Source organism: Myxocyprinus asiaticus, chromosome 27 (genome assembly GCF_019703515.2).
Source record: "Myxocyprinus asiaticus isolate MX2 ecotype Aquarium Trade chromosome 27, UBuf_Myxa_2, whole genome shotgun sequence".
Taxonomy (NCBI): Eukaryota; Metazoa; Chordata; class Actinopteri; order Cypriniformes; family Catostomidae; genus Myxocyprinus; species Myxocyprinus asiaticus.
Window position 1 is genome coordinate 40,675,724 of NC_059370.1, and position 26,807 is coordinate 40,702,530.

The 26,807-nt window shown below is 36.3% G+C and overlaps 1 protein-coding gene across 3 annotated transcripts in view; it reads right to left on the minus strand.

The window, feature by feature from the left end:
* The window catches only part of LOC127417556 (neuroligin-3-like), a 242,388-nt gene that overhangs the window by 147,697 nt on the left and 67,884 nt on the right, over positions 1-26,807 (minus strand). The window contains exon 4 of one of the 3 annotated variants that reach the window (XM_051657556.1): positions 13,628-13,687. The exons of 1 other annotated variant lie outside the window; for it this stretch is intronic. In XM_051657556.1, coding sequence (XP_051513516.1) covers positions 13,628-13,687 — 60 coding nt within the window. Of the gene's footprint in view, positions 1-13,615; positions 13,688-26,807 lie in introns of all 3 variants that reach the window. One more of the 3 variants, XM_051657555.1, reaches the window with a different exon arrangement.

The following is a 26,807-nucleotide window of genomic DNA, read 5'->3' on the forward strand; positions in this document are numbered from 1 at the left end:
TTTGGTTTTCCTGTATTATTACTATGATTTTACTACAAATACCATAGTTGATCTATAGTTATTGTAGCAAAACTATGATTCATTGGTTCAAAAGGGATGGATGAAGCTGCAAGGGGACCCAAAATAATTGTAAGGGAATGCAAAACGTATTTGAATGGAAAGCAACCTTATTGCAAGGGAACGCAAAACATATTGCAAGGGAATGCAAAACTATTTTAGAAAATAACTTCCCTTCCTGTCCTCTAAAGAGCTCTGTATCAATCTCATAACCATTTGTGTTTGATTAAAGAATGGGCACGTCATGTGAACGTCCACGATGCGTTTAAAAATGCGCCCGCAAATTATATTTACAATTTGGAAAAGGGAAAGATTATCAGTGAATAACTACTTTAATTTCAGTCCATTCCTCACACAAAGCTATCGCATGACTTCAAAAGACTTTGGATATTGCGCACAAATGGTATGTACTACTTTTATTGTGCTTTTTGGAGCTTGGCAGTATAATTCACCAAGCACTTTGCTTTTACATGAAACAGAAGCTCGGACATTATGCATAACATCTTATTTTATTTCACTGAAGAAAGAAATAATATGGGTTTGGAGTGATAAATGATGACAAAATCTTCATTCCATTAATTTACATCTGCATAGAATTCGTATCATTATAGTAGTTTTTATAGACATTAATCAGTCATTATCTCAATTGACTTGATTCATTTTTGATAATTACTTAATCTAACAGAGAAAAAAGAGACAAGGTGAGAAAACTGTCTCTCTGTTGAGATGAAAAGAGACTCGCTCTCTCAGCTTTGAGAAATGAGAGAGCACTGTTGGGGTAAGACTCAGAATGCTGTATTGTATTGAGGGTTGCCATGGCTACAGCAGATCAAAGTTCTGAATCTTTGAGAAATGGCTAATCGCAAACACCACTCCAGTGCATTTACCTCCTGTCTGTATTCAAGCCCTCCTATTAAAGATTTGCTCTTTTGCATTTATGTGGCCACAGCAAATTACAGCCTTGTGGTGTTGTGCACTGAACAAATGCTATTTGCATCACTGTGCTTCTGTTTCTTTGCTTAATGCCTGTTTCACATGTTAAAAGCGCATTCACGTGTTACGCTCCTGATCTGATAGAACCTGTGAGAACTGATTTGTGTAGAATTTCTCCATTTCAAATCTGCAAGCATAAACATTGACGTTTCGTGTCTGGTATCTGAGAGAACTATGATAAGGCACGATTGAAATAGGCAATTCTCTTTTGACACTTAGCGTACGAAAGAAAGACAATGTATGGAGTAGAAAAAGAGGATGGGAAAGATAGAATATAAGATTTCTATATAAAATATAGAATGAAAAGTGCAATTAGAAAAAGAATACAAATATTAATCATGTCATGTTATCAGTAACCTCTTTTGTTGATTCATATCACATTATAATGTGATATAAAAGCATATCGTACACAGCAGACTGTTTAATACACTGCTAACTGATCTGTCTACTAATATCCTTTTATAAAGACAATATCATTGTTTCTTGAATTGAGCATCCGTGTGGTTTCTAGAACTTCCTGTAAAAAAGTTAATAAGGATTCAAACATATCCTGAGGAAGAAAAACAGAGACATTGATTAAAATACATTGCAAGAACATTTGAATTTCACAGATACATAATTTGAATAAACAGGACGTTTAACACAAATGACCTGGAAGGGGAGAGGGTGAAAGTATAGAACATAAACCAAAATGTCAGCAACATCATTGTGCAATAATGATTGATATGCTCAGTGAAATGAAGAAATTACTCATTCTCTCTGAAACACACTGGAGCAAATTCACTAAACAGTTGTGCCACATTTGTTTGCAGTAATTCAGAGCAAAATTCTGCGTCTTATTCACTAATCACCCGCAATCCAGTTTTACAATGTGCTAAATGTGCTGAAATCGCACTGTGCCATATTTAAATTAAACTATTGTCATTTTTTCAGAGCAAAAAAGCCTCCTCACTATGTAAATTACGCTGAATATAGGATGTGCCTTATTCACAATACTCAGCAGTATTTGCTTGGTGCAGTTAACGTTGCATTATTACCACCCGCAGAAAGAGGGTGTTAAATGGAAACTTAAAGCTACACTATGTAAGATTTTTTTGTTAGAAATGAACAAAATTTCATTAATGATCAAGTAAACCAACAATCCATCTTCCAAACAATGTATTTGCCATACCCTGATTCACTATGGTGAGCCTAATAATTACACCATGTAACAATGTGTATTTATTTTTGTTCCTGGGTAGTAAGTGTTATTTCCTAATTGCTTATGCCTCAAAAGTATAGAAAATGGCTATTATTCCCCACAAACTGCTTTTGTGTCCAGGACAGTGATATTTTGAAATGTACCTAGTTTAAAGCTGAAAGCTTGTTGCCACATCACATGAACAACATTGACCATGGATCATTCAAAAAAGCAAACCTCTGGGGAATCGCCCATTTTTAAAATAAAGAAACCTTGAACCAAGAACAGTCTGCAAGCAAAAAGGGAAAGAGACAGCCTGTAATAATAAAACATGAAAGAACATCGGCTTTTCAGAGGTGCCGACAACTCCAAGATTTTAAAGGATGTAAAACCGACCCAGAGATGGCTTTTTCTTGCTCAAAAGGTAAGATATATTATTGGAAAGATAGTTAGCCAGGAAGCTCTCTTAGTAGGACATAGATAGCATTAGCCACTCTAATGGGGCATTTTACTGTGGATTGTGATACTGCAGTGCTTGATTTAATTTTCGAGAAAAAAAACGGGAAAAAAATAAACAATGCCAATCTCTAAACCAGTTACTACCTTAGTCTATTTGCCTGCTAGCTAAGTTATAATATTTCCACCGTTTGACTTTATCTGATATGACTAGCAATCATTATGTCTAATGTCATCTTTGCCTAACTTTTGTAACGTTATTTATTTTGAAACAATTGTTTTCAATAAGTCAAAACAACAGCGGAAGATACGCTACTTACCTGCTAATAAGACATGATATTTTTGGATATCTGACTTTTTCTTCCTTTATTTATTTATTTATTTTATTTTTTGAGGGGATGGGGCAAGTTTTGTTGTTGTAGTGACGTTCGCTCTGATAAGTTGATCATCTGTAACCATGGTTACACCGGTACTCCTCAAACCATCAGACTCATCTGCGCAGGAGAGCAGAGCCAAAGCCCGACTGACGGAATTACCAAAACAGTGTTCCTCCGCAAGTAACTTGCAGTTCTGTTTAAACCGCAAGAGGGCCAAAAGTTACATAGTGTAGCTTTAAAAAGATGTTTGTGTGAATTTTCTAGCGATCATCTCACACAACGAACCACTCAGAACCAGCTTGCATGAAGGGGAATTGCGGCAAGCAAGTTGCCTTCAGCAAAGATTTTTTGCCATGTTTACCCAAACTGATTTACATAACTTCTTTAGAGAATCGGTGCTAAAACAACGCAGACAGCGTGTGCAAATAAACAATGCTATGAATGGATGCAATGAATTTATAGTGAATAATCGATAGATTTTTGGGCTTATTTGTGCTGATTTTGGGGCAGATTTGCATTGCTCCTTTTGCAAATTGGTGCTAAAAAAAAAACAAAAAACGAAAACAACAACCGCAATGCAATTATAGTGAATTCTCACCATATTTTTTAATCGTATTTGTAATGTTATCAGATTTGCATAATTATTTTAGCGAATAGGGTGCTAAAACAACACAGACATGCAGAAAGCACGTGAAGATAAACAACAGCATCGGTGGGCGCAATGAATTTATAATGGATTCTCGTCAAGTTTTTTTTTGGCATATTTGTGCTGTTACTTGATTTGCACAATTCCTGTAGTGAATCAGTGCCAAAACAATGCAGATAGCCTATACAAATAAAAAAACGCGATCAATGGCCGCAATGCATTTATAGAGAATTCTCACCAGATTTTTATTTATTTATTTATTTATTTTGCCATATCTGTAATGTCACCTGATTTGCATAATTGCTTTAACAAATGGGGTGCTATAGCAACTCAGCGTGTGCACATGATCAATGCTATCAATGGCTGCAATGCATTTATTTTGAATTCTCACCAGATTTTTTGGGCATTTTTGTGCTGTTGCCTGATTTGCATAATTACTTTTGCGAGCTGGGTGCTATAACAATGTAGACATTGCATAAAAATAAACAATCACTATCAATGGCCACAATGCATTTATAGTGAATTCTCGCCAGATTTTTTTGGCCATTTTAGTGCCATCATCTGATTTGCACAATTCTTTTAGTAAATCTGGTCCTAAAACAACACTTACATCATGTGTAAACAACACTATCAACATCCGCAATGCATTTATAGGCATATTTGTGCTGTTACCTATTTATTATTTGTTGAGTTACATAGCTCCTTTAATGAATCATTGCTAAAACATAGCATGCACCATATACAAATAAAGAATGCAATCAATGGCCACAATGCATTTATAATAACTTCCTGACAGATTTTTTTACCATTCTTATAGCGAATCGGGTGCTAAACAATGCAGATTACATTGAACATTATCAGCGGGCGCAATGCATTGTTAGCTAATTCCCACAACACAACTCACAAACAAATGCACGTTTCATTTTCAAAATCAGCGGGAAGCATGCATCTACTTCCTTACATTACCACCATCAATTACCGAGTGAACTGAAAGAAGGAAAGACTCCTGCTATCTCATAATGAACACTTAGCACCTCCGTGCACACAATGAGTTCAGCGTCCTTCTCCATAAAGTCTTCTGCATCTCCATCAGAGTTGTGATTAGGGTGTTAAAGTTCTGTGGATGTCAGACCTGGGCGGCAGCACTCTCCGTTGTCTGCAAAGCTTAGGGGGACGACACATCTAGCTATCTGTGAACCTCACCACGATTCTCAATGGGCCACCTCTCAACAGCCTGTCACTTTTGTAGAACCGGACAACAGGAGCACAGATAAGAGCCACTACACCAGCAATAACGCTGTAGAACATGGAAAATGTCAAACACTTTTATGGAAAGTGCTGTGCGGGTTCCCAAGCACGCGGGTTGTGGCTTTAGAAGTCACCACTGAACTCAACATAGAGAACATAGATGTTCTTAACATTTCCAGGCCAGAATAGATATTTCTTGAGCATCGATTACAAAAAGTAAATTTGATCATGGCTTGGACTCTTAAAATTTAAAATGACTCAAATCACAATAGTATGTACAACTACTGTAAAGGTCATTCTACAATCAACAATTGTGGTGGCGGATGCTGTCACTTCCAGATGGCTTTGTACTGCAATGTACACAATTGCTGTTAAACACTTTTTGAAACTGTAACTTTGAATACTGTAGTAAAAATGAATGCATTATTAATTTTTTCAATGTTTGAATTTCATGTTCACATCTTGAAGCATGAAATTGTGGCTGTAAATGTTGCTTTGCTTGAGGCAAAATGTTGTATCATTTCCAAACTGAAAAAGATATTTAATAATTTACATAAAAACAATCTTCACTAATTAAAATCAGTGGAAATGGATAGTTCACCCAAAAATGGAATTTCTGTCATCATGTATCTCCCTCATGTTGTTCCAAACCAATAAGACTTTCTTTTGAGGAACACAAAAGAAAATGTTAAGTAATGTTAGACTCATTTTTATTGAATCTATTCTCCATACAATGAAAATGAATGGTGACTGAGGTTAATATTCAGCCTGAGTAAATGATGAAATGATTGGTGAACTTTGCCCTTAAGGTTATAGATTTCTTAAAATCCCTAACCCTAAATATGAACAATCATAATAGTTATGCATAGACTTAGCAAACACCAATAGCTAATTTAAACAATTTAACTCGATGCAAATTTGGCTTTGAGTGCTCAGATCAGATGAAGCATGATAATTCAACATTAAGCAGTGGGCAACTAATTTTTAAAGTATAAAAGTAAACATTAGATGCATAGATGCAAGTATTCTTCAACAATTTTGGGGCACATACATAGAAATTGGGTGCAGTATTGGGAGTAATTTTAACAATACAGAATATTTGTATTTGTTTTATATCAATTAAGTGAAAAGTAGAAGATGCAAGTGATAATTAGTGAACTACAATTTGTGATTTCAATGGCCCAGCCCTAATCCAGTTGGGGATGAGCAGGCCCAGATGGAATCTGCGCGCTCAGAACTCCACAGGAAGTACAGCAGATTTCTGCAGAACTGCAACATCCATCATTCTTAAAAGTTCTACGCATTTCCCATCCCTTGCATATTTGTTTAAAAAAATATTTTGGCTAATTTCATGATGTTTTTAGCTACCAATAAGAGTGTAGTACTCTCAGGTACATCTAATTGATTTGGTTATTTTTAAATCCCTTCCGCAGGATGCCTCAGGTTTTCCCTAAACTTCAGCGCAGAAAATGCAAAAAAAAGTCAGCAGATTCCGTCTGGGCCTGGGGATGAGTGACCTTTGTAGTAGGCGAGTTCTTGAGGCTGGGCCACCACTGTGCATTAAATATAACGTTTCTAAGCACAGAGACAGGAGGTTTGATGTGCTCTTTGAAGCCCAGCCGCTAACAGTGAACAAGGAGGAGTGAGAAATGGTCGGGTGTGGGGGTGTGTGTGTGTGTGGGGGGCGGGGGGTTATACACAGTTTTTCCATTGAGGTGGAAAATAAGAATTTGCTACTACCTGAGATTGATGTCAGGGAAAACAAAATTTTTCTATCTTTACACGTTCTAAATATAACAGGAGCCAGTTGGTACGCGATAGCTGTGCAGTGTATGTAAACCTCACTCCTCTGGTCACAAGAGGCGCACTAGTGGCTGACACTAGGGGCTATAGCCTTTAGACTCCTCGTTAGCACACCCGCCTTCCATGCCAACTGACGCGGTTTGATTCCAGCTTGGAGCAGGTTGAGCAGGACTGGTTATATAAAGAAAATGCTAGTGATACTTGCCCATGCAAAATTCATTTTAGGTGGCTGCCAGGATGTTACTATGCGGTTGATCAGCTCTTCTAAGTGTGCTTTAGTATGTTGCTATGCAATTTGCAGGGTGTTCTAGATGAATGCTTGGACATTTCTTGGTGGATGCTACGGTGTTCTAGAAGGATGTTAGGGCATTGTGATGTGGTTGCTAGGGTGTTCTGTGTGATTTTCAGAGCATTACTATGCAATTGCAAAGGCTTTCTAAGTGTTTTTTAGCATGCTGCTATGCAGTTCCAAGTTAGGACATTGCTAGGGTGTTCTGGGTGGTTGCTAGGATGTTGCTAGGGCATGGCTAGTTGATTACTAGGGTGTTCTGGGTGGTTGCTAGGGCATTGCTAGAAGATATCTAGGGAATTTTGGTTGGTTGCTAGAGCATTGCTAGGTGGTTGCTAGGGTATTGTTGGGTGGTTGCTAGGGTGTTCTGGGTGGTTGCTAGGGCATTGTTCTGTTGTTGCCAGGGTATTCTGTATGGTTGCTAGGGTATTTCTAGGCTGTTGCTAGGGTGTTCTGGGTCTGAGTCTATTTAGCAGAGATGGGCCACTTCTATTAAAATGAATGGGAGAAATTGGAACACCCAACAGATGTAGAAAAGGAAGTCCTGCCTTACAGGTAAATGAGCCAATTATCTTTTAGATACAGACATTGCCTGTCAATCAACTCGAGTACGCACTAAGCAGATGTGTTTTAGCTGGTTTCCATAGAAATATCTGCCCAGCCTGCCCAGGAACATTCCAAAGATGGCAGCAGAGTGAACTTTCTTGCCTTGAAATGGACTTTGAAGTGACCCTCAGACACCATTCGCTTTCATTGTGGAAATAATGATGAGGGGGAAAAAAATGCAATTAAAATGAATGGTGACTAAGGCTAACATTCTGTCTAACATCTCCTTTTGTGTTCTACGGATGAAAGAATGTAAAATTGTTTTGGAACAACATTAGGGTGAATTAATAATGACATAATTTTCATTTTTGGGTGAACTATCCCTTTAAGTCATAAACAGCAGAACTGACTGCATCTTCCCACTAATATAGAGACAGCTTTACACAAACAGGCACACATCCAATTTGGCCCAGTCTATTTAAACCAGCATCCTGCGCAACAGTGGGTATTGAACTCTGTTCTAGTCTGGGATGCAGAATGAAATCCATCCTAACACCCCAGCAGGTGGAGCTGGCCTGGATGCTGACATCATGGGAAGAGAGCCGAAGTCTGGAGGGGGGAGGGGGTCTTTAGCCCAATTAGGACACATGGATCAGCGAGCCAAGCCACGGCTATGTGCATCTATTTGTCAGCGGTGAAAGAGGCTATGGCAGCAGGCACATGAAAGAAGGTACGACTTCCCTTGAGCACAGCACAATATGCCACTAGTGCCTACATTAAAGGGACAGCTCCCCCAAAAATAACAATTCTGTCATTATTTACTTCAAACTCGTATGACACTCTTATGTAGAACACAAAAGGATGCTTTGTGAAAGTCCTTGATCACTTTCGTTATAAAAAGAGTGGACATGTTATACTTCAAAAATAAGAAAGATTAGAAAGAATAGGAAACAAAGTCATATGGGTTTGGAACGACAAACAAGCGAGAAAATTATATAATGGTGAACTATTCCTTTAAGAATTAGCTCCCTGTGCCTAAATACACACCAAATGTAACTGCAAATGTAGTGTGTCTAAGCGTAAACCGAATTGGCAGGAGGTGTAATAACATTGCTTAGTTGCACCTGAGGTTGACTTAATTGCCAATGATGCTCTACGGATGTCTGAATAAGAAGCATTGCAATCTGTTTGTGCCAAGCCTGGTGACTGAAATAAGGACCACCGGCTGAGAAAGGATGCCAACAGCTTGCTAGTTACATTATGAGATGAACATATGAGCCCAGTCTACTCTAAGACAAAAGATAGATGTCTGGGCTGAATCCCAAGTCGCATTGTACTGCAAGACAGATAAGGATCAGTGCATTCAACGACAATGTATGCCAAAAGTTTGTGGATGCCATACAATTTCTTGAGGATTTAAAAAGTATGCATCCATGCATGCGGTTTGGATTATCATTGCCCACATCCCTTGCATTACAATGGGGATGTATTGTATCAAGTTGCAATTTTATGATGCAAAAGCACACTAAATGGACAAAAGTATGTGGATACCCCCTTCTAAAAAAGGTTAATACAGTATGCTATTCGTGCTTGTAAGTGTGCGAATTGGGATTCAGCCCTATTGAGCAGAAAGGCTAGAAATGTATCCACACCGTTGCCTTGATTTGTGCCTAAAGGCTTTTAGGTGACCTGGTGAGGGGTTAAGTGTGTGGCGATGTTGTGCAATGAAAGAATGGCCTAGTTTCACAATGATACCATGCACCCAGAGAAGAGGAGAGGTTGTAAGGTGAACAACATGTCAAGCTCACTATTGCTATATCTTCTCGAACATACAATGACAGCTCAATTGTAGATTCTGTCCGAGTCATGTTGCTTTGACTCGCAAGCCTTGTTAGACAAACAGGGCATACTGATATATAGTGGGCTCAAGTGGAATATAATTTCAGTGCTGTTCAAGTGTCAAAACTCATTTGTAGCACTTTTACATTTCAGGACTTCAGATGAGATAACCGAAATGCAACTGGGGCTCAACTGTTAGTCAGATAATCTCACAAACCACAATTGCCCAATCTAGGGCAAGCCTTTCAACTCATTTGCCCCGCTTCCCTGCTTTGTATTCTGGTTTTATTGGAAAGTTCCAGCTTGCTTTGCAAACCATGTTACCTGTTGCAGTCACTGTTGACGTCGTACCCATGGGCCATTTCGAGACAAAGAAAAATCCGAAGGTCATTGATGCAGGGCAGTTGGCACCTCATGCAAAAACATGCCTTGGGCTAGAATACAGACACCTCGTTGGACTACATCTCAATCCAGAGCTGAAATCACGTCCCATTGGGACTGCTTCCAGACCAAGCTGAAATGCCTCTGGAAGGACATATTGCTCGGCTTCTGGAGCCTGCTGGATTTTTCTTGGAGAGCCGCCACATTTGCACAAGTCTGAAAGTGGATTGTCTGAACCAGCCAATTGCAAAGGTAATGCAACCACTTTGGATTGCGAGGGATGTTTGCCTCCCTCAGTGTGGTTGGCTTAGACATGAGCATTACAAGGCCTTTGCCTCCACTGGTATTGAAGAAAACAGCTCTTTCCGTATTGATCAACACTGCAGTTAATACCACTGACTGAGCCGCTTCAAAGCGAGATGCTTCGGTTTCCATTTCAGCATAACATACTAAGTCTCCATTGAAGCCAAAGGACCTTGAATGTTGTACAGCACAACAGAACCATGACAAATGCAAAGCCGTTGCACTGGCTTTGTCATAGCACCTAAACTGGGCAAATACTGGCTAACCAGAATGGAACCATAGCCGGAAGGCAAATCTGTAGAAGTTCATGTGAATTGATGAAATTCGTTAATTTGGAATGCCTTTCAAGGCCATGAAATTCATTGAACACTTAAGTCAGACAGATAAGGGGTTTTGAGTATGATGATTAAAAACGACATTTATTATAAATTACCAGTATTTTTAATACATTTTCATAAATATAAATGCACGTAGTATATAATACATGCAAGTGTATTTATCTAAAAATATATTATTATATATTTAAATCAATATAAATTGTATAAATTGTCTAACCTGAACCCCCTAAGCTTAGCGATAAATGACTGTTGCAATGTTTAGTATAAAAATAAATGTGATTTGGTTAATTTACAATATGTATATGTCTTAAAGGAATGTTTTGGGTGCAATACAAGTTAAGCTCAATTGACAGCATTTGTGGCATAATGTCGATACCACAAAAAAATAATTTCCACCCATCCCTGGTTTATTTAAAAAAAAAGCAAAAATTTTAGTTACAGTAAGGCACTTACAATGGAAGTGAATGGGGCCAGTCCATGAATATTAAAATACAAATTGTTTCAAAAGTGTAGCCAAAAATTATACATCTTAATATGATTTTAGTGTGATAAAATTGCTAACTTACCTTATCTGTGTAAAGTTATATGCAATATTACAATTTTGTTGTCTTACCTGTAATCTGGTAAACCAGGTAACACTGGTAAATCCCTTATTTTTTTTCACACTAAAATTATGTTAACACATGTAGTGTTTACATCTTGTGGCTATACTTTTGGGGGATAAAAATCGTATTTTAATATTTATGAACTGGCCCCATTCACTCACAGTTTAAGTGCCTCACTGTAACCGCAATTTTTTTCTTTCTTTCTTTTTTTTTTATTAACGTGGAACGAGTCGAAGTTATTTTTTGTTGTAATCAACACTATACCACAAATGCTCTTGACTGAGCTTAACTTGTAATACATGGTCATTATAATGACATTGTAACAGACACATAGGCCTCCAGTATCTGGTGTGTTTTATACTCATACACTTTCTTGAGGAAAATTAAGCTGAATAAAATTTGCACCTAAACCTTAAAATGGCAGAATACCCGGGGAAGTCCACTTCATAGGGCACTACTGAGTGACTGGGACATACTCTGAGAGTTAGCACATGTACTTTACCAGCTAAAGCACAGCAGTGGAGTACAAACACACCACATCCACAGAACAACCCCAAAATTGAACACGTCCCTTACCTATCAAATCTATTGTCCTTTTAGGAGCATAAAGGAACAACAATAACAGGACTTGATTTAGGTTCTGGGTTTAGTCTTCTATTCAGGAACTGGGAAGAGATAATTTCCCTATTCTAATCTCACCAGATATACACCCTGAGCCCAGAATATCCCAAGATAAATGCAGAAATTGACAATGCGTTGCTGATTGGCAACAGATTCTCTCTCTCCCGCTTTCTTTCCTCCTCCGTTGCTAATCCTCTTACCACAACTCCATTGGCCTTTTTAAAATAAATAAATAAATAAAAAACTGTGCTGTGATACCCCATGCTTGCCTGTCTCATATGTGCTGCTATGTTGCTCACCACAGACAGTGCTAGTCTAGCATGCTAGCATAACATACTGGAGCTAAACATTGAAAATGCACTGAATACATTTCAATTACCACATCATAATGCAATATTGCAACTGGGTCATTCTTACTATGCAGTACAGTTGCATGTCTCCATCATATATGGCCTTAATTTATTGGCTAAAATATTTAAGTAGCATTTTTTTTTTTTATTATTTAAAAAAAAAGTTTTTTAATTTTTTTGTGAATAGGAATCATATTAGTAAAAATTTTTTATTTTTGTTTTGTTGTTTTTTTTTGTCATAATATCAGAATTAAGTGTACATAATTGTGAATTATAAATAATTTCATATTTCCAACTTTGGTTTCAGCAGATGCTGCAATTTGTTTTTTTTTTACAACAGTTTGTCTTCTAAAATTATAAACTGCTGATTTATTTATATATATAAATATATTTTAGGTGTTTCTTCATTTGTTTCTGATAAAAATTTAAAACCAAAAATACTGAAATAACTATTATTGTTAATTAGTAATCAATTGGAGGTTTTTCCCTATACTATATATTTCCTCAATATCACTTTCCATCCTGTTAATCTTTTGTAATACCTGAATAACTAAAAAGGCAGTTCCTTAATGACATTTTCCTCCAGGAAGTTACATCATTTTTGATGGGAAAATTACAAAACAAACATCAATAAGTATTTTCAATGCATTTGATGAATTCTGCAATGTTTTGTGCTATTAGTTGGTTTGTCTCTCTAAAATAACTCCTGTTTTAAAAAAGAAAGGAATCAGAAATCATTATGACATTATGAAAACCCTCACTGAGCATTGGTTAGTTCATTATTTCCATCCTGTTAGCTTCCATCCTGCTTATTTTCTTGCTACTGTGTAAATAATTAAGTAATATTGAATAAAGTTTAAATGCTTGAGCTTGACCAGCACATATTTCTGTAAGTCAGGTATACACTTCATTTAACTACAACACAAGCATATTACATTTTCAAGATACAGAATTCAAAAGGGACTGCATAACAAGAATGACCAATTTGGTTTAAGATTAAAGTCTATAGCCATTTCATGACTAAATGCATTGGCAGTAGCTTTTATGAAACTTTAAATAATATTGATGTAAAAAGGTGTCACCAAATTACCAATAAATTGAGCATACGGCTCTATACATCTTCATTTATGTGTCATGCCTATTCATAGAAAGATGTTTATCAATGTACTTTAATCCAGAAGCTGTCTTAAACAAATTCATAAGAAGCAATGTTGCGAGTGAAATCGAATGACAGTTATGTTTTGAGTAGTTTAATAACTCTCTGAATAATCTAATCTATTCAAAACCACTATGCATCTGTAGCCTCGAATAACATACACAACGGATCAGAAAAAAGGAGAATAAAATAAAAAGCTGCATTGCTTGCAGTTCTACCTACGCAAATCACACTCACTCTCAAACTATCTTTGTGACATGCTAAGTGTTCAACACAAACATTCTCCACAGACACACAAAGGAGTAGATGTGTCTTTGGACAAATTAGAATAAAATGATGCACAGGGGGCTGCATTCAAAATAAAGAAAAAAGAAAAACAGACACTGGAAACAGAAAAAATCCAAGACATGCAACTGTCTTTCATCACCAAAGAAAATACCTTCATCTTCATCACCGTCGTTATCTGATAAATCCTCGCCCTGTTTTTTGGAATGGGTTCCTGTTAGTAAAGCAAGGGAAAATACAGAGAAGCACAGGAAAATTCAAAATAGTTTGATCAAGACAAGAAATGAAAAAAAAAAAATAAAAATAATAATAATAATCCATTACAAAGACAACTGCCAGTGATTATCATTAAACAGATGTAAAGGAATTGCTCACCTAAAAATGACAATTCTGTCATTGTTCACTCACCCTCATGTTGTTCACAATCCATATGACTTTGTTATTTTAAAGATGTTAGGCACGATGAACACTCATATTCACTTTGACCATTTATATCCAGTCACTTTCATTGTATAACCCCAATTCTGAAAAAGTTGGGACAGTATGAAAATTGCTAATAAAAACAAAAAGGAGTGATTTGTAAATTACATTCACCCTTTGCTATATTGAAAGCACCACAACTACACATTATATGATTTACCTTGTGAATTTCACTTAAAAAAAAAAGATGTACAATAATTTCAAATCAGATGATTGCAACACACTCCAAAAAGGCTGGGACAGTTGAGTGTTTACAACTTTGAAACATCACCATTTCTTCTAATAACACTTATTAAGCATTTAGGCACTGAAGACACAAGTCTGTTCCACCATTCATCCATTGTGCAGGTCTTCAGCTGCACAATTGTACGGGGTCTTCGTTGCCGTATTGTGTGCTTCATAATGCACCACACATTCTCAATTGGAGATGGTCAGGACTGCAGGCGGGCCAATCTAGCACCTTAACTCTCTGCTTATTCGGAAAGTATGTGTTTTGAAGTTGTCCTGCTGAAAATTCTGGGACTTCCCTGGAAAAGACAGTGCTGGATGGCAGTATATGCTGCTCTAACATTTGTACATATCTGTCTGCATTAATGGTGCCCTCACAGATGTGTGAGTTACCCATGCCATGGGCACTGACACACCCCTGGCCATACAGACACTGGCTTTTGGACCTGACGCTGATAACAGCTTAGATGGTCCTTTTCCTCTTTGGCCCAGAGAACACGACGGCTGTGTTTTTCAAAAACTATTTGAAATGTGGACTCATCGGACCAAAAAACACAGTTCCACTGTTCTACTTTCTATCTCAGATGAGACTGAGCCTAGAGTAGTCGGCAGCGCTTCTGGGCAGTGTTGATGTATGGCTTCTGCTTTGCATAGTAAAGTCTTAACTTGCATCTGTGGATGCAGCGGCGAATGGTGTTGACTAACAAAGGTTTCCTGAAATAATCCCAAGCCCATGTTCAAGTGCACTGTAGAGGGAGAAATGCCCAAAATCCTTCCAATTTGTTCTCAAAGTGCTGGATTATTTGCTGAAGCATCTGTTGGCAAATTTACAAGTCTCAAACGATCCTTGCTCTTGAAGGACTAGACTGTTTTTGGAGGCTCCTTATATACTATGACACAATTGCCTCACCTGTTTAACATCTCCTGTTTCACATCGCCTTGTTATTTCAACTCGTCAAATTGTTATTAGTCTTAAACTTTTTCGGAATTGGGGTTGTATGAAGAAAAAAAAAGATGCAATGAAAGTAAATGGTGACTGAGTCTGCCAGTCCCTAACATTTGGCCTAACATCTCCTTTTGTGTTCAAAATAGTGGTTTGGAACAAAATGAGGTCAAGTAAATGATGACAGAATATTCGTTTAAGGGTGATCTATCCCTTTAATTAACTTACATGAACCTGGCCAATAACATAAACCACTTTAATGTACAAACTGATAGCTCATTGATACAGAATCAAGTGTACATAATGTGCTTCAAACAGAACAAAACCTAATAAGAGGTTAACATTTTGGTTGATATTTGGTTAAATGGCTAAAAACATCATAGGTGATTCTGTGTACATTATTGAACAGTAGTGAAATTAATTACAAATTGTGTTCCGCCCTCTCATTAAGTCTGTTCGTAATATTACAGTCTTTATTTTATAAAACAAATCAATACAGTACACTGAGCACAGCTCATTTATTTAAAATAAATCACAAACTGTTTAAAGTGTCAAGAGTATAACCCAATATAAATAAATAAAATGCATTAACATGACAAGCAACAATTTGCAATGAGAATACTTTATCATCAGGCTTTCTTGTTAAGCATTGTTTAAGAATATAGATTTGCCTCTGCTTTTCAAAGTGCAATAATTTCAACATTAGCGTTAATTTCAATTGAATCCATTAGTTATTGCCATCATAATTGAAACGCCAATTGGTTACATCACATATTGCACTTTATCCAACCACATCACCAATGTCATCAGCTGTGTTTGTACAGAAACAGTTGGGTCAGCAGGTACAGAATAATAATAATAATAATAATAATAATATTAATAATAATAAACTGCTTATGGTGATCATGATTTTGCCAACATCTTTTGTTGGTCATATAGGACAACTTTTGTGTTAAAAATGACTTTAGGACTTTAAAGTACAATGGAAGCTGTTTTATATTGTAGTCTACTATGTGTCTAAGGTTAAAGCATTAGAGGTGGCAGCTGTGATACCTGGGGCGAGAAATCTCTGTCACTTCAAATGTCCTTTAAAGTGTATCTGGATTGAGTGCTGTGATGTTATGGTTGCCATGCACTTTATTATCTTTAAATTAGGTTATTCACAGTTCAAACTTTTCTGCAAGAGTATGGCAGATTTTAATCAAATGCCAACTAATATAAAATTTGGAAAGACCCTGGACTTACATTATTATCAACCAATGATACAATCAACCAATGGATGATGGCAGTATTTGATGTAATTTCTTATACAAAGGGTTTGCATATTTTACAAAGTCAAATGATACATTTACTTAATTTCCTGTTATTCAGAATCAGCACAAGGAATGGGAATCGTAAAGGATTTAATAATGATTCTGCTTCAGATTCTGATTCTGGCTGCTTAAAGATTCCATTAACAAGCCTTTTAATAATTTTGAGGAAGCTAACATTATTTTACGACACTCTTTACAAAAGTAATGGCTTGCGGTTTGGTAAGTCAAGAACAGCTCTGACTGATTCAGTGGGTGAGTGATTCGTTAGAGCGATTCTAACAGTTAACATGAGTTTAAGAGTCTTTATAATGATTCAATAAAATGTTTTGGCTCACAACAATAATTAGTTCTTGAATTTGCATTTGCGTTTAGCTTAGCTGAAACGTAATTTTATTGCTATGCGATGCCACTAAATAGTAGCGCAGGAAACACTGCCAGAGTATTATAGTACAGTGTTTCATTCGCATCGAATACAGATGTTCAAGAACCATCAGCAAAACCAACTTTGGCCAAATCCACACTAATCCGTTTTTGTTTTCAGTTTCCTAACATCATAGTTTTCCAAAGTATGCTGTAATGGAGAATGGTTTCAAAATGTTTTTGCTCCATTTTTGTTTGAGGAAAACACCGTTCTAGTGGGAATGAGACGAGTAAACAGCGAAATTAATGCATTTTCAAAAGAAAATTTATTAGTGTGGACAGGGCCTACATGAAGATCATTTGGGTTCAGTAGTTGCTTTCAAAATGGATCTGGTTCTTAATGAATATTCCGGGTTCAATCCAAATTAAGCCAAAGTTTTTTTAGCAAGTCACTTCACTCGGCGGCCATCTTTGGGAACGCTCAGGAGGAGCTATTTTTTCTATTTAAACAAGTGGCATGCCAGTGCAGCGCCTATCTACTTCAATGGAGAAATAAATCTTGGAAATCTCTACTTTTGGCGATTCACATTCTTTGTGCATATCGCCACCTACTGGTTGGAGCTGGTCAAAGGTGTAGATTTATAGCAAAAAATTACTTAAATATTGATCTGTTTCCCACTCAGACCTATCATATCACTTCTGAAGACATGGATTTAACCACTGGAGTCATATGGATTGCTTTCATGCTGACTTTATGTGATTTTTGGATATTCAAAGTTCTGGCAACAGTTCACTTGCATTGTATGTACCAACAGTGCTGAAATATTCTTCTAAAAATCTTAATTTGTATTCTGCAGAAGAACGAAAGTCATGCACATCTGGGATGGCATGAGGGTGTGTAAATGATGAGAGAATTTTCTTTTTTGAGTTAACTATTCCTTTAACATGATTGTAGTGTGATAAAATCACTAACCTTTTCTGTGTAAAGTTATATCCAATTTTACAACTTTGTTACCATGACAACGTAATGCTGTAAACCATAAACACTAAAACAACCATAAAAACAACAGTTTCAACAACTTGACAACTCAGATAATACATAATTTTTAACAGAAGAATTAATAGAATTATACAATTATTTCACTTCCATGGCAAGTGCCTCACTGTAACCTCGATTTTTGCTTTTTTTTTTTCAAGAAAAGGAGGGATGAATCAAAATGTATTTTTATGGTAATCAACATTATGCCACAAATGCTGTCGATTGAGCTTAACTTGTAATGAACCCGGCATATTCCTTTATTAGTTACCAGTTCTAGATTCCCATCAATACAGCACTTTGTATTATCTTGATATTAAGATCAGATGGCAGCCCATCTGGTACACTGTCTCCATGCACTCCTGTTATTACAAAGAGTTTAATGCAGCCGGTGTGACCTATGTGTCAGTGTAAAGAGCTCACTGAATGTAAAGTGCACCCCATTCTAACGAGCAGGAGAAGAGGGTCAAAGTGACAATGGATTGAGCCCAGATTTACATATCGGAAAGGTCATGATGTGGTGAGGGACTTATTGGCGAAATGTTGACTCCTAACAATCCAAGATGGTATTCACTTTACTGTCTGTCTCAAATCCGCCAGTGGCATTCCTTGCCTTCTCTACTTCACATTCTCTCTCATTCTTTTAGAAGTAATATTTTATAGTTTGCTTCTTCTAGAAACAAATTTAAATGTGATGTACTGACTCAGAGGATGGCAAAGCAGGGTTAGTCATTTGCAACCCATTTTACTTCCATAATGTTTTGCCGAGTATACCAGGATATATATATATATATATATATATCCATCCTGGTACACTCGGAAATACATTATGGAAGTAAAATGGGTTGAATTGAAAAATAATGCACACCCAAGGTGGTAATCGCGTTGTGACCGTTGCACCTCGGGTGTGCATTAATTTTCACCGGTTCAACAGGGCGGAGTCAATTATTCCGCTTATACCATGGTTACCACACCTTAAGACATCCTTCAGGGTTTTATCTCAAGACATTTTCTGGTTTTCGTTCCTAAAACGCTCGTGAGTGGACTACTTTCTTCCGCCACATATTCAGCATCTTGCTTTAGTACAGTCGGAGCCTTCATTGCTAATTCGAAAACATCACGTTAGAACTAGCAACGGAGGATTGTGCTGCTTTTCTTTCTCTATCTTTCTCTGTGTGTGTGTGTGTGTGTGTGTAAGTGAAATGGGGGGGCAGGGGGTAGCTTTGGTGTTTTCCACTACAGCTATGTGAGGCTGATTAGGGTGAAATATATTGAAACATTAAAAGTTATTTCGGATAATAGAAATTGTTGTATTGATCAAGTCGCGGGGGTGCGGCTCTATTTGTCGGTTGCGACTTGAGTCTCAGTGTGCGTGTGCGTGTGTGTGTGTGTGTGTGTGTGTGTGTCTGAGCGTGTGTAAGTGCGGGGGAGACGAGGGAGCATGAGGGCTCTTTTTAACCAGAATTGAAATATATGTAGGATATTTTAGATATTGTTTGACATTCTTAACCGATTTACTTTAACTAATGACTTTGTTTAAATGGTTATTTTGTTTTGGTAGCCTGTAGGGCTCTTTGAAATAACTGAAATAAGTGATTCGGAACCGTTATGCGGTCAAGACCTGGAACTACTTTATAGCCGTGCATTTACTTGAAAAACAATTGCACACCTTAGAAACGGCTGTGAACCAGTCAGAATCAAGCATTCAACAGACCCGTGGTGTGTGTGTGTATATATGTATATATATATATATATATATATATATATATATATATATATATATATATATATATATATATATAAGTCGGGCAAAACTGCCATTTTATCCATCAGGAATTAAGTATCCCAATGATAACACTTCCTATTTGAGTCTTTCATTATGTGCTATTACGGCTGTAACCTTTATTACATTAACAGTATTAAATTGCTGCGTTACCTTTTGGCAATACTTAAAAAAAAGGCTGCATTATCTACAACAGTAGCCAAAAAAATAAATAAATAGCTATTTGGCCATTAGTTAACATCATTCTCCCAATCTGTGCAACATAGGGGATGTCAGCTGGAAAGAAAAGACATTTCAGGGGCAGAGCAAGCTATTATATTTTGATTTAAAAAGATTATGATGGCAATTTATTTATTTATTTTTGCTTTGGAATAACATGCACTGATGAGACCAGGAACCTGTTTACAAAAAGTAAATCGGGTAAATTTTGACTTCATGTGGACTTTAAAGGTTAAGGAGGCTATAATTGTAGAGAGAAGGACAGCCAAAAATTGACACCAGGCCTTTGTAGCCCAGAAGACTTTTATATCTCAGGCCTTTTGTTTTAATTGCAAGTGCTGGATAAATAGAGGACTGCATTATGAGGTGTCTTTGCCATTAAGTGCTACGGCAATAACCGAGAGTGACTGCATAGAGCGTTATGAAAAAGAACTGTGGTCCTGTGGTCTGACAACCATGATTACAATAAAACTACTGAAATATTTCAATCGTCAGCAGTTTCTGAAGAACGTTATTGAAGACATGCCTCCAGTTTATTTAAGGTGACTCTTAAAGAAATAATTTACCCCAAAGTGAGAATTCTGTTATTATTTACTAACCCACATGTTTTTGTAAACTCATATGCAGTTATTTTAGTAAAAATTACATTTACACAAAAGATACATTTTTATGTAGTTATTTCCATACAATAGCAGTTATTATAGTGACCACAAAAGGCATAAAAGCACCACAAAAGTCATCCATGCAACTTTTACGCTATATTTTAAGTCTTCTGAAGTCATACAAAAGCTATGTATGAGGAGCACACCCCTCTGCCGAAACTTGCATCAAGCTTGTGTTCGCATCTGGAATTTAAATTTGATATGTCTCATTATACACACTCAAAAACCAATGCCGTTTTGCCGTCAGTTACGTCGACACACTGCTTTTGAATCTGGATGCACACCTGGAATATATCGCAGGAGTCATATGGACTACTTTTATGATACATTTATGGTGTTTTTTAGGGCTGTGTATTGATAAAAATGACCTGATTTGACTCAATTCTGATTCAAAACTCGTGATTTTGATTTCAATACCTTTTGATTCGACTGCGATTCATTTTGGAATATTTCAGTTATAATGTCCATTTTGTTTAGATATTAAAGAAATTCTCTCTTAGCTCATGCTGTAAATTATACCAGGAACCTTCTAACTTGGTGCATTACAAAAATATTCATAAAAAAAAATTAACAACAGGGTTCAAACTATGCAGTTCAATTGCTATTTTTTTAACAGATATAATAATAAACAACCAAAACTGTCAACTATTCCGATTTCAGCACAGCTTGATTTGATTGTGATTCATTTGGGTATATTTTAGTTATAATGTCCGTTTTGCTTACATATGAAAGAAAATCACTCTCAGCTAATGCTGTAAATTATACAGGAAACCTTCTTAGTACTTTACAAAAATATTAATTAAAAACAATGAAAAACAGGGTTGCTGTTCAATTGCAATTTTTAACAGATATAATAATAATAAACAAACAAAACTGAAGTTAACTTTAAAGCAAAAGATCAATGTTGGGACTTTAAGAATCGATATCAGGAATCACTCAAAGGAAAATCCTGATTAATGGGAAAATCAATATTTTTACACAGCCCTAGTGTTTTTATGGTGTCTTTGGTCTATGGTTGCTCCAATACCAACATGTTATGTCCGATACCAGCCCTGGTACCTCAGTATCGATACTAATTTGATACTTAGGCAACAAATAAAAATAAAATAAAAAACTCGAAGATTATTGACAAAAAGAACTGCATAAAGTCTTATAGATAGAAATTATGCCTTTTTTGTTTTAATTTTGTTATGGATTCCATGGTACATGTTTTAATTAAATGTTATGATCAAATTGTGTTTAATCAAATACATACTGTACAGCTTTGATCAAATGAAAATATAATAATTTATAAATAATTATTTATGGTAAAAAACAAAAAAAGCACAACAGAGCTTTACAGTATTAATGAAAACATTAAATGAAAACAATCTGATTACCTGAGGCTGCCATGGCTGAATCACAACATACTGGTATTCAGCTTTTGTGATATTGCTTACAGATAATAATGTGAATAATAAAACCATTTAATATTATATTATTGTTATTATCAGTATTGTTGCTAATACTTTGAATATTACACTTTTATACAGTAGTAATATTTTTCTGTCGTAATGTCTTCAGTTTCACGCATCCAGTTAAAAAAAGCTTTCATTTCGGTGTGACTTTTATTTTGAAAGACCTTTGAAGTTCTTCCTGTAGAATATCAAACTTCCTGTGACTCGTGAGCTGAAATCTCTGGTGAAAAAGGTAATATGAGCGTTCACAGCTGTATATACACTAAACACACTGCTCTGCGACATCTTGGCTCTGCAGATGGATACTATTGGACACACTGCATGAAAATCAAGCAGTAGTAGCGTGTGTTGCATATGTGTTGCGCGCGTGCGTGCCTGTTTGTGTGAAGGAGATGACAGAGCAGAGAGGTGCCTCTCATTCATTCTGTGGCATGCAGCGCATTTGACTGTATATTATTTAATTAAATGACATCCGTCTGCTGTTTAATGATCACACTTGGCCATATCGAGACTTTTTTATTATTATTTTCAAATAGTCTTTGATTCCATCTGAAAACTCTCACATTAAATTACATTTTGCTAATGGCAGCATACTTTAATATGGTACCTAAATTAACAACAAGATGATATTGCACCATTTTCAATTATTTGGTATCGCGATATTTCGTTAGTACCAGTATAATGCGCAACCCTACTCAGGTCACAACAAACTGTTGTTTAATGGAAAGAGCTGCGTGAATATTCTTAAAAACAAAATTGGAGTTCCACGGGAATAAAATAGCATTACTCTTACTTAATTGAATTTGAGAACGTTTTTACAAGCAATTTAATGTCTTTTATTCAGATTTAGCCAGTTTCATTGAGCCAATATACATTTATTAGATTAGGGCAAATCAATGTACTATATTAGTTTTAACTCAACTTCATTAGGTTAGTCAAACTCAATTTACAAAGGTTTTGTTCAATTAATTTTCTTATGTTGATCCAACTTAATTCATTTTTGTAATCATTAGTATATGCCAGGTGAGCAAGTGTAAGGACAGTGAAACTGTTGCATTGTCAGTTTAATTGCAACTGCTTATAGAGCTAAGCAGCACTCAAATCAAGTTTCACTTGTAGCTCAAAGTCCATCCTTAACCTAAACATAAGCGCCATTCTTCATCATAATGGTAACCCCCAAAACTCCAGCATAACAGACTGTCTTTTAAAATACCAATATAACAGAACATTAAACATTAACCAATCTCCTCATATTCTCATCTTGCTAAAAAAAATGCATAAAATAACACTTAATTTAAACACTTGTTCTCCCTATCCAGTCCATGGGAAATGGAAATCCCCTGCCCGGTTTTATTAATGGTAATAATATTAATAATTATGTAGTCCCAATTCAAATGCATTAAGTAAACTTCAATTTTACAAATTTAAATGGATAGAACACAATAAAATTAAGTTGTGACAAAATGTTCTGGAATTGTGTTGCTGTAATTTTAATTCATTTTAATTAAGTAAACTGAACAAGCAGCAAAAAACAAAACAGTTTTTCAGTGCATTTTTAGAACAAGATTGTAGGTAAGTAAATAATAACAGAATTAAAATTTGAAGCTTCAATAAAATGACCTGGCCTGACCTTGGAAGAATAACCATCCCTTTATATAAGCATTTGAAAGACATTGCGCGATGAACAGGCAGATATATACTGGGCCAGTGGGCAGTGTGGGACCCGAATGAAAGCTTCCTGGATAAGCTGTGCCTTGCATTTCAAGTCGCCATGAATGAAGTGCCACTGGCAAAGACTCCACTCATGCCAGGTCTATGCTCTGCCACACAGTTAAAAAAGAGCTGCTCCATATCAAATTGACGGGACATCCGATTCTCTTGTGCTTTTCTTCCTTAACTTCCTCCCACCCCTTTCTCCATTTACGTCATTGCTGTTTGCCAATCAACCTTCTCTTGTCCGAGGCTCCAATCGCACACACTTCAAACCTCCGAGAAGTTGAACTATCCAAACCGATTTCCATACTATTTTACTGTCTGTCATTGCTCAGTCAGAGCCTAGTACAAACTCCAACACTTAGCAGTTACCATCACGTTAGCAGATTGATGGAGTATGACGTCTTGTCCAATTCGTCTTTCTCGTGACAAAAAACAACAACTAAATTTCACACTCTACATTCTGGATGCTTTGTACATAAAATCTCTGTTTTGATCCCACAATTCCTGTCTGTCAAACAATTAAACGGCAATAAAGCCTAAATTATAGCATGAATTTGTGCTTGCCAGCGGCCATTTAAAACATGACATGAACGCTCCCTGAGAGATTTCCATACTGTGCACATTTCATACCAAATGCGCAGCCAACATCTATTACGGTAATAGAAGCAAATAAACACTTTGACCCTGTACTTGTGGAATAGTTTTAATGCAATCTTAAAAACACCCTTGAGGCATTAAACGTTCTATTAACAGCATGATCTATCTAAGAGAGAACTTCAACTGAATACATAAACAGATTCATCGCTGATGTCGTGTTTAGTCTACAGAATTCATTAGCCTCCTGCGTGGCTCATAGATATGGGTTATAAAATCAGCCTTCAGCCTGTACAGAATATAGAAAATAACTTAGGCCATGTTTAATCTGATCCTTAAAATCTGATCCTTAAAATCAATGTGAAATCAAAACCCTATTTACTTTATTAAAGGGACAGTTTACTCAAAAATGAAAATTCTGTCATTATTTACTTACCATCATGTAGTTCTCTTATTTGTTTTTAAATCCCTCCCTCAACCACATGTCATACAGAGACTACTTTTCATGATCCAATCGGTTTCCAATAGACAAAATTAAGTCCTGATGCAATTTATTTTTTAAAGAATACATGTTTTAAAGAACATGTTTAACTCAGAAATACAACATATTGTAAGTAAATCATATCGTAAGTAAAATGGGTTGAGAATGCTGTTTCTTTAAAGCAATATTTGAAAAAAAAATAAAAGATAATAATAATAATTTTTTTATTCTTTAGCCAAAATCGGTCTGTGCTTACAGAAATTCTCAACACTGCCCCCAGTGGTCAAAGCAGTAAGTTCTGTAAAGCACTTGGGCACGTGCGAGTTCCATTTTTTGGGTGAAATGTCTATGGATGGGCGCCAAAAGCGAGTTGTAAAGAGAGATTTTTTCGAACGCAACTTCAGAATCACGCTCACTAATGCAAATGCGATTACATCCTGGCTTTAATGCAGGATCCAAACCGGTGTATCCCGTGCTGCTGATGCAACACGCTTCCAGTCAAACCACAAGGGAAGATAAACATGCTTGAGCCGATGCAAAAATGTCTGACAGGCGATGACACTTGTCAGTGAGTTGGCATAATGTGGCAGATCCGAGGGTACTGCAAGTCTCTGAAAAAACATGCCGACTTCCCATGTGGAAAAGCAACTGGACAGGACAAGCTCTCAAGATCAAATTAGGCCGCAAAATACCCTTTGAACTTGACATGGCAAAGCAAAAAAACTGCAGTGAAAAAGCAATTTCATGATTCCATTTTGTGGAATTCTGAATCAAGATATCAAACAGAAAGGAGAATTATAATTTGGTTATTTACTGTTGCACTTTTGCATCCTCCAACCATCGTTGTGCCAAAACAGCCTTCTGGTAAGGGTGTGAATCGCTCTTTTACATGCTGATATCCTTCAGGGGCAAGATTACATGAACTTTAATGCGTTCACTCAACGTAACACCTATCATCACTGGTCTGTGTGCCTTTCCAGACTGAGTGTACCTCTATTCTTTCTGAATCTGTCACATTTGCAGCTTTTCCTCGTAACATAATGTCTTGATCAAATTTTCTTTTGTTAATCTCTGGGGCAAATTGGATTGAAACAGCTCCATTGAGTGTGAAGAGACCATCAACAGGCATTCAGGGCACAAGCGTACAGTTGCCTGGCAACCCTTACTGATGATTTGATGTTATGCAAATTTGATGGAATTAACATAAGATTTCATGTTACACTTTTATACAGTAGTAATATTTTTCTGTCGTAATGTCTTCAGTTTCACGCATCCAGTTAAATAAAGCTCTCATTTCAGCGGGACTTCTATTTTGAAAGTTCTTCCTGTTTTTGAAGGGTTTTGAAGGCTTGCCAAGTTCAAATTTCTACTGCTGTTACGTTAATACTGTATATTACATGTTATTAAGAAGACCAATAACCAGCCCTGTTACAATTACAAATGCAAAAAAAAAAAAAAAAAAAAAAAAAAAACAGTACATAGAAATGTTTCTTAATCAAACCATTAAGAGTAGTTCACTTCAAAATTAAAATTGTCATTATTTACTCACCCTCATGGCATCAAAAACCTAATTGCTGTTATTTATTTCTGTGGAACACAAAAGCTTGACTGTCAAGCTCCAGAAATGTCTCATATGCTATATTCCATGCCTTAAAATTCTATAAAATTGCTTTGTGTAAGAAAACAAACCAAAATTTTAATTAGCTATTTACTGATATTCTTTACTCCACTGAAGTTTAGCCTGCACTCTACATCCACATTCCGAAATGTCACATTGATATGACTGATGTCAAAATGACATTGTGTGTTGTAATCAAACATATTTTTGGAATCCTCAACATGAAAATGGGCTAGATGCTAACTTCAGGGAACGGAAAGATTATCAGTGAATAACAACTTATATTTCAGGTGATTCCTCTTACAAAATTACCGTATGGCTTCAGAAGTATAAATATAGCACAAAAGTAATTTGGACTACTTTAATGTTTTGTTTTTGGTGTTTTTGCTCTTTTTGGAGCTTGACCGAGGTGGTGAATTCAAATTGTCATTGTACTACAGAACT